We start from the raw sequence: 9,745 nt of genomic DNA, 5'->3' as shown, positions 1-9,745 counted from the left end.
TAACACAAGAGTAGTGAGGATGGTGGAAAACCCAAAAGTAATACATGTTTGGGTGTCAAGTTTCTGAAAATGTCCCAATAAACATCATCCAGGTAAGGCAGCTGGAGGCTTCATGTGGGTTTTCTTTTTCTTCCCTCAGTTTTCTGCAGCCAGGTCTGAAAAGCAGCGACTGGGAGTTGGATGAGCAAATGAGGACCAAAGAAGTATTGAAGTGTGCCTCTTAGCCACGCCTCAGGAATGTCAGCCAATCAGTAGAGAGCATATGGCCAGTATCTTCTGTAGCTCAAAGGGCCGCCCCAGCCACTGTAGCCATAGCCGCAGCCGTAGCCCACTGGGGAGTAGGTGCTGCCATAGCCACAGCCAACGCTGTACCCCAGAGGGTAGCCATAGCTGCCCCAGTAGCAGCCTGGGAAGACGCTTCCGGAGAAGTTGTTACAGTGCATGTTATCAGGAGTGGAGGGTTTAGGTAGCTGGAGAAGGCCTGTCAGTGTAATGGATTCTACAGTCGCCCTGCTTTCTTTATATACCCTGGCTAAGGGGCGTGACGAAATGCACAAGGCCCTCATTTTCATTCTTGACACCAATTTGCATCACAAAAAGCTCATTAACTTGTTTTACTCTTGCTTAAGATGTCTTTACAGTGCTTAAGTAAGCTCTCCTGTAATAGAACTCATGGGTAGGACTCCTTGGAACAAATTGTGTCCCTTCCCTAAAAAAAGTATTGCAGTGACTTCAAAGCACTGGGTCTTATAGACCCCAGAGGTAACTATGTATAAATACAAAGGTGCTCTGGAAGCAGGCTTATAACGTGTACTGAGAAATACTCTGAAGTTGTTAACTGTTATTTAGGCCTCTTGCTTTTTGAATTTTCACAACACACAGTTGGAATTCATAAATACATGTTGAATAAATTAATAAATGAAATAATAAATGCATAGTGAGTCCATCTCAAAATTGAGATATTTCTTAATATTCACTTGTTTAAAGATTTCCTTGTTGGCAGTTTGCAAGATAAATGCCACAGGGCTCACTGGAAAGACTTATTTTATTTTTTTCTCAAATATGAATTAAAGGAGGAACCAGACTGATCAAAACTATCTTGGGTCATGCAAGATCTAATAAATTATTCCCAGATACCTGTATTGAGATGCCCTGGAATGGCACTTAGTAGAAAACTTACAGAAAATACAGCAAAAGAAGACACATGGCACATAAATAGAAAGGCACGGAGCCATAAGGAATCATTCTTAGAAAGCCGTAGAATGGATATGTATTACATACTAACCCCCAAATTTTACTTTGCATCTTAGAGGTAACTTTCTCCCTGTTTTCAACAGCTAAGACCTAAATTTCAGGGAACACATAGAGTTCACAGGTTGAATCCTAGGACAAAGTGAGACACTTGGAAAAACACAAAAGTATGTCAGCACTCTAACCACTAATCGTTTCATTATAGCAGAGGCATTTTTGAAACTATAAGATGCTTCCCCACCATCCTTCATGAGCAAAGCTATATGGCTACCTAGGGTGACTCAGCATTTAAAATGCAAACACTCTATGTGACTTACAGCTAAATAATGCCAGGGAAATCAAATTAGCTTCATTCCTGAAATACAAAGAAATTCAACAGCAGATCCTTCCCAAAAAATCATAGAATGACTTACATAAATATTTCTACTGTCATCACATTGCTCTGCTCCATAAAGAAAAGACAGGCAATATTTGGAAGAAAGAAAAATTAAACAAAAAATAGCATTGTACAATGAATGTAAAAGAGAAAAAGATTTACATTAAAGCCACAGTTCAATTAGAGGCTCTGTTTAGATGAGTTTCTCTCCCACCTGCCTACCTAATCTAAGATGCTAGCTTTGCCCTCCAGGGCACAATACCCAGCTTTGTATCTGAGTACTAAAACTGAACACAAATTAAAATATGATGTCTTTTAAAAACTTAAACCCTGCTTACACGGAACATCCTGAATTTTGTCTAGAAATTCTACAGAAAATCCTAACACAAGAATATTTAAGGGAAAAGGATTATTTATCAACAAGTAATTTAAAAACAAAATTAATAGCTAGCATAATCCTACATTGAGCCTATAAAAGCTTTCATCTGATATAGGTTTATCACAGGAGGATCTAGGTTTTGTAGAACCTGAAGTTTACACAGTGTTGGGAACCCCTTTATGAAAAGGAATACAATGCAAAAATGTAAAATTAAATATTAAAGTAAATATTTGTTAAAATGTTATAGAAATCACAAACAATAAATTAAACACTAACAAAAATCACAACTGTTACAAAATTCTGAAGCAAAAATACTTTTACTACTTAACTGCCTGACACACTTCTGTAATAATTTTTCCCATAGAATAGATTCTGGCTCCATAATTTCAAACTGTTTTCTCCTCCATTACTTATCCTGTGTTGAATGCCATGGGGCAAATTCATACTGAGGTGTGACCCCTGGTCCTATAACTTCATGTGACAAATTTTGGGTGAATTGGGAGAGTGGATGGTAAAGAATTCCTGGAAGCTATCCCTACACAAGGATGGCTAGAAACAGCTTAATTAGATACAGAGTGACTGCAAACCACATAAATCTATCCCACCATGCCCAAATTAAATGTATCTCCAATACAATATCTTAACCAGATACCAAAAATGTCTGTGACCTCTCTAATGCCTCCCGACATGTGGACAAGTGTGATTGTAGGGAGCCTCAGGTGGAAAAAAGCAGCAGTCTAATCCAATTGCAGTTAAAATGTCTTACTTTTGAGAGTTTCTCTAAAAATAGGGTCATATGACATGAAGGTTATAAAAGAGAAAAATATTACATTCTCACGTATGAAAGGATAGTATTGGACAAATCATTGCTATGCACAAAATAGTTCTGGTCTCAAAAAAAAAAGAATAAAATATTTCTTGTCTCATCAGCTGCATTATACAAAGTTTCCATCTTCAAAATATTATCATTAAGGGGCTAATATAGAAAATATATAAGGAACTCATACAACTCAACACCAAATAAACAAATAATCCAATTTTAAAAATGGGCAGAGGACCTGAACAGGCACTTTTCCCAAGAAGACATACAAATGGTCAACATACATATAAAAAGATGCTCAACTTCACTAACCAATAGGGAAACGCAAATCAAAACCACACTGAGACACAGCCTCACACCTGTAAGAATGGCTATTATCAACAAAACAAGATATAACAAGTGTTGGAGAGGATGTGGAGAAAAAGGAACCCTCATACATTGCTGGTGGGAATGTAAATTGGTACAGCCATGATGGATAACAGTATGGAGAATAGAGCTACCTTTTGACCCAGCAATCCATCCTCTGAGTCTATCTGAAAATTTTGAAAACATTTATTCATAAAGACATATTTGCCCCTATGTTCATTGCAGTGTTATTCATGATGGCCAAGACATGGATACAACCAATGTGTCCTTTTATAGCTGACTGGATAAAAAAGCTGTGGTACATATATACAATGGAATACTATTTAGCCATAAGAAAGAATGAAATACTGCCATTTGCAACTACGTGGATGGATTCTGAGAGTATCATGCTAAGCAAAATAAGTCAGATGGAAACGGACAAGAACGATCTGATTTCACTCATATTTGTGATATAAAACAGAAAGCAACAAAGTGAACAAACAAAACAAACAAACTCATAGACACAGACAATAAACAATAGTATAGTGGTTACCAGAGGGGAAGTGGGTGGAGGGAGGATGAAATGGGTAAGGGGGGGTCAAATACATGGTAAAGGAGGGAGACTGGGCTGTGGGTAGTGAACACACAATGCAATATACAAATGATACATTATAGAACTGTATACTTGAAACTTACATAATGTTACCCCAATAAGTTTAATGTAAAAGTTTTACACACACACACACACACACACACACACACATATATCATCATTCATTAAAAATAAAAAAAGAAATTACAAGGGAATGTTTTAAATAAGTTTTAGAATATACATCAGTGGTAACTTTATAATACAAAAATTACCTTCCATTCATCTTTTCAAACATTTATCTTTACAGACATATATTGAGCATCTACTGTGTTCCATGTATTTTGTTAGGTGCTAGGGATCTAAAAATGAATGAGAAAGGGTAATTAAATGGAAAATGATAAATAAATGAAAATACAGTGTCATACTTCTACCCTAGAAGTCCTCACTGGTCTTCTGTAGACTTCAGGGGTTGAAGCATAGAGTAGACAATTCCACCTGACATAAGGGGTAGTGGCCACAGAAAGCTTCACTATGAAAGGGACAGATATTTGAGCTGGGTCTTGACAATGGGTATTTTACTAGTCGACATTAGTTAGTAGATTTAGAAAATATTCCAGAAAGAAGAAGTGACTTAAAGCAAAGACTCAAGGGTGTTAAATAGTACATTGCCTTCCAGGAGTCACAGATAATTCAGTGGGGCCATAGCCTTGGATGTAACAGGAGAATTAACAGACGATGGAGCTAGACAGGAAGTCAGGAGGCCTCTGAGACTGTATATTCTGTGGAGGTTCAGGGAGTGACTTGGACACTTAGCTAGGGCGGCATGATCGATGTTGTATTTTAGAAAGTTCACTATTCTAACAGTGTGGAAGATGAAGTCGAATTGGGAAACCCTGGGGGCATGAAGACCAGGTTTTAAATTGTATCCATTAGGAATGCTTTTGGCTACAAGTAATAAAAACCCCAGCTGAAAGTTATTTAAACAAAAAGAGCTTATTTTTCACACACACACACACAAAATAGAAGATAAGAACATAGGCAGCGACAGGTTCCTTCAGGCCTTGACAATGTCAGGGTTCAGAGCTGGCTCCACTGTGATTTGCCCAGTCCCCTCTCCTCATGGCTGCAAGGTGGCTGCAGCAGGTCCATACTTCACATTCTTACTCACCAACATGCAAAAACAGGAGGTATAAAATAGGAACACTTCTCCCACAGCTTCTTTTCATTGCCTATCTTGAAGGAATTCATTTCACATTTGCCTTTCAGTGGATTTCCTTTAGGTCCCATTGCCCAGAATTGAATCACATCTCTTGGTTGAAGGTAATGAAAGCTAGTAAAGTGTGTGTCAGGCATTTTCTGCTTGTATAGTATGAAGAGGCTCAGCATAGAAAGAAGGGGAGGAATGGCCATTCCATAGATGATCAACAGAGTTACACAAAAGCCATCGCACTAACAAAGGTGGCAGTATTAGCAAGGGGGCAACTTAGGGAACCATTAAGGAGGAAAATTTAACCAGCTTGGGTTAATAGCCATCCATCAGGGGTCCAAGGCAAGACATTTGTGGAAAGCACCGTGAGAAGGAATGCCAAAGGGCAAGGCTTCCCAATCTTTTCCCCATTGTAGCACACAAAATATATTATACATCTCTGTGATATAGTGGGATAATCTGACATGGCACACTGAGAGGAGATAGCCGTCCCAGGAACCCTGGCACGCCAGCTCCTGCCCAGATCAGGTGGGAGCTGAGAGCAGCAACACCTCTGGCACACCTGTATCACTGAGATCCTCCAAGTGGAAATCTCTATAAGGTATTTAGGACAATCATAGATAATAAAATAGCCAGTTGAGACAAAATCTAATGATTGCTACAGGAAGCATGTAAAGAGGACCTTCATGTTTTCAGGATGTAAAATTATCCCCAAGGAAGATGCTCTTTTAGACCCTTGATTTAAAATCTTCCTAACCATTGCCTTTTGGTTACTACTGTCTAATATTCAGATACCGTGACCCTCAAAATATGACTTCCTTTCAGTTAAATTGAATACTAACTTGCATACAAAATTTAATTATTGCTGTCTAGGGCTTCGTATTTAGAAGTCGCAGCTGCTTTTTGGTATGAAACTTAGATTTTCACCCACCCCATTAAATGATGCCATCTGAATAATAAGAACCAACACCTAGAGTCACCCTTGCATCCTTGAATTTGCAAATCCAGTCTGTCAAAAAGTGCTGTCAATTTTACCTTCTAAAATCTCTCAAATCTATTCATGTCTATCAATCTCCACTTCACCACCTCTGTGTTTCTCACTGTTCCCCAATGCTACAAAGTACCACAAACTTGGTCACTTCAAACAACACAAACGTGTTATCTTAATATTCCAATGTTCAGAAGTCTGAAATCGGGGTGTCAGCATGGCTGGTTCTTTCTGCAGGCTCCGAGGCCAGAATCCAGTTTCTGGCCTTTTGCAGCTTCTAGAGGTGGTCTGCATTCTTTGGCTTGTGGCCACTTCTCAGCATGACTTCAGTCTCTTGCTTCTGTCATCTCATTTCTTACTACTGACTCTGACTCCCCTGTCTCCCTCCCAAAAGGGCCCATGTGATTACATTGGGCCCACCTGATAATCCGGGACAATCTCCCCACATCAGGATCTTTAACTTAATCACTCGTGCCAAGTCCCTTTTACCACCTAAGGTACTATAGTCACAGGTCACAGGATTCGAGCAAACAAATTGGGGGCTCCATATTCAGGCTGCCACACTACCTAATTCAAGGTACCAATTTATGTACCTATATTGCCACAGTGGCCTCAAAACTAATCAAATGACTGTTTGCCTCCTTACAATCTGCTTCTCACAGCCAAAATGTTTACACAATGCAGATCTGGTTATGCTACACACACACACACACACACACACACACACACACACATATTCAAATATTCAAATTATTTCAATAGTTTCCCATTGTTTGTAAGATAAAAAAAATTTTGTTAATTTTTAAACTGACCTAAAAGCCCCTAACTCATTCTGCTTAAGCTTCACTGACGGTCTTTTAGTTCGTCAAACGAATCATGCTTCTTCTCACTCTCAAGCCTTGGCACTTCCTGTTTCATCTGCATGAAGTTATCTTTCCTACTCTCTCCTCCTCAACACTCAGCAACCTGCAGATACCAGTTCAATCCCTTCCCTTGGGAGGACTTTCTGCCCTCCCCACCCCTTAGCTAAAGTCCACCTATGGCCTCACAGCAAGCCACCATCTCCCTCATAATTAGAGTCCTTTTCACAGTTGTCCTTTCCCCTTTACCTGTGTGAGTGACATACACCTCATAACATGCCTGCGTCTAGTCTAGGAGAGCAAAAATGATGCCCTAAATCAGCCTAGGTCCTCAGTACCTAGCTCACTTCTGGACATAATATTGGTTTTCAATAAATATCGATTGAATGAACAAATGAATGTATGAATGTTCTAAACCTAACTTGGCCACTCACTTACTGTGAGAATTTAAGCAAATCACTTTTCTGGGTCCCAAGTCATTCAACTATAAAATGAAGTAAATTGACTTCCTGGGACTCACCACCTTAACCATTGTGTGAGTCTAACATCAAAATCGCTGCTGAGCCAAGATTACAATGCAACCCTCTCTCATGGAATTTGGTCAATTAAGCATGCAACTCCAGAGAGCTCTTTTGCTCATGCTATCACACACCCCTGCTAAGACAAATGAATGAGCTCCCAGCTGCCATCCCTTAAAAAACAAAATGCAGTGACGGAATCAAAGAAGAGAAATATTGAAATCTCTGCAAGAGGTTCCACCACAATAGTTTCAAAAGTTTAGTCTGTGCAAGAATCATTCAGGATACTTGTTTAAAATGCGTATTTCTGAGCTTGATTCTGATCCCCTGGGTCTGGGGTGGGGTCAGAGCATTTTACACAAGCAGCCCAGGAATTCCAATAAAGGTGGTGCTTTGGTCACACCTTGAGAAATTGGTAGTGTTCTGCAGTAAGCTCTCTGAAAAGGTGTCCTCTTAAACAAAGCACACAACTTAAAAAGAGATGAATGTAAAATACTGAAGGAGAGACAGGAGACACCTTCTTAGCCAGGCTTAATAACCAGAGTTGAGGCGATTTATCATCACGGGCATGGCAACGTCTGGGGGCATTTTTGTTTGTCGTGACTTGGGGGATGCTATTTGGCACCTAATGTGTATAGGTCAGCGATGTGCCAAACGTCCTATAACGCATCGTGTAACCACACATGAACTTCATCTCTTTAACATGCATTCTGCTTTCATCTAAGCTAGCTTTGTTTAGCAAGACAGAACTGTGACTCACCTGCGTTTGTTCCCCACATCCTCCTACCTGTACATACACGGTATGTCCACTCCTTTTAATCATTAAACCCTGAGGACGTTAGGTTCTGGTCAGCGTCAAACTCACACAGGAATAAAGCTTTAGGTCTATCAACCATGACCAAGATACAATAACCAAACCTCAAACTAAAATAAGGTTTTAGTCAAGCAAAGGTCACACCGTGGCCTCAGTTATGTTTCAGCTCCGGGCTCAAGAAAGCGGAACGGCCCCATGGATGGCATCCCCTGAAAACTGGGCAGAACATGGCATGACTGACACCAGGACTGAAGTCATGATCAATTGCTCCCTGCCTTAGCCGGGACCAATCAGTAGAGCCCACAGCCCCAACTCCGACAGCAGCCACGAATAGTGATTTTCCCATTATATAACCTAGGCCTTAGAAGCCATCAGGGAGCCAGGCTTTGGAAAGAGCAGGCTCACCTGTGTCTCCCGGCTTGGTGCCAACTCCTTAAATAAACCTTTACTTTCTTTGCTGCCGTCTCCTGTGCGTATCTGATTTGGCATGGATGTGACCAGGCAAGTGGATCCTTTGAGTCTGCGACAACAATAGAATAACCCTCCCCCAACACACACACACACACACACACACACACACACACACACACACACACCACGAAATCTATCTGGCCCAAAACGTCAGTAGAGCCAAGGTCAAAAAATGCAGGTCTGAAATTAAGATCACATAGGATGGACAGGGAAGATGCCCCAAAAGTGTGACGTGACAGAGCCAGAATTTGCCTATCAAGTCTTGGGACAAACTTGAGACACAGTTTCAATAACTTGCTTTCTCAAAGCTTTTGGGGCCAAGCCACATTTGTGAGGCTTCTTGGTTAATTATCAGAGCAAGCACCTAATTACTGAAGTGGGCTATTTGATGTAGAGGCCATATGGTTTTCTTACAAAAGTAATGACACCACAACAATGCCTGGATGCATAATGGGCTCACTGACTCTTGTCAGAAACACCTCACCTGTGTTTCACAACCAACATGAAAAGGGAATTCCAAGGGAGGTATGTTTTTTGCTATAAGGTTTTAGTCACTGGTAGATATGAAGGTCATTTTTATCATCTACCCTCTACTTTTGTAGATGAAAATGGAGGAGCTCAAGTTTACTTCTGGTGACACAAAGAGAGAGTTAGAGCCAGAAACTGAAAATGTGTATAAATTTAAAGCACAGCATCAACCTGCAAGCTGAGTTAGTTGAAAGGGTAAAGAATGAAAAATGATGGTCTCTTGTGCTACCTCAGTGCTAAGACAGACTCAGGGATGAGTGGAAACATGACACTTCAAATCATTTACTCTTTGGTTGCCCTTTGGAAGACCTGAGGTCATGTCCTGCTGAGGAACCTGAAAATAATGTTACATATTGCTGCCAAATAACAGATGATGGCAAGCTCAATATCTACTGAAAGTATCATTTCTTCAAAGTCTTTGCTGACCATAAACTAAATACAGAAACAAATAAATTTAAAAATTAGGATCGTGTCCCCAAGATTTCTTTATCTTACAACGTAGAGTTGTTCATTAGGAAAGTCTTGAAAATTCTGAAGTGGCCATCAGGTGCCTTTGACATAGAAGCTTCAAAATGGATATAATGAGGCATACTTGT

At 40.1% G+C, this 9,745-nt stretch overlaps 1 protein-coding gene across 1 annotated transcript; it reads right to left on the bottom strand.

The window, feature by feature from the left end:
* Positions 1-248: 248 nt before the first annotated feature.
* Positions 249-443, bottom strand: KRTAP8-1 (keratin associated protein 8-1). Its single transcript, XM_019730273.2, has one exon. The coding sequence runs from the start codon at positions 441-443 to the stop codon at positions 249-251; it is 195 nt and encodes a 64-aa protein (XP_019585832.1).
* Between the last annotated feature and the right edge of the window lie 9,302 nt (positions 444-9,745).

This window comes from Rhinolophus sinicus, linkage group LG01, assembly GCF_036562045.2.
Source record: "Rhinolophus sinicus isolate RSC01 linkage group LG01, ASM3656204v1, whole genome shotgun sequence".
Taxonomy (NCBI): Eukaryota; Metazoa; Chordata; class Mammalia; order Chiroptera; family Rhinolophidae; genus Rhinolophus; species Rhinolophus sinicus.
Note: the sequence above shows the minus strand (reverse complement) of the source record. Positions and strands in the feature narration are given on the sequence as shown.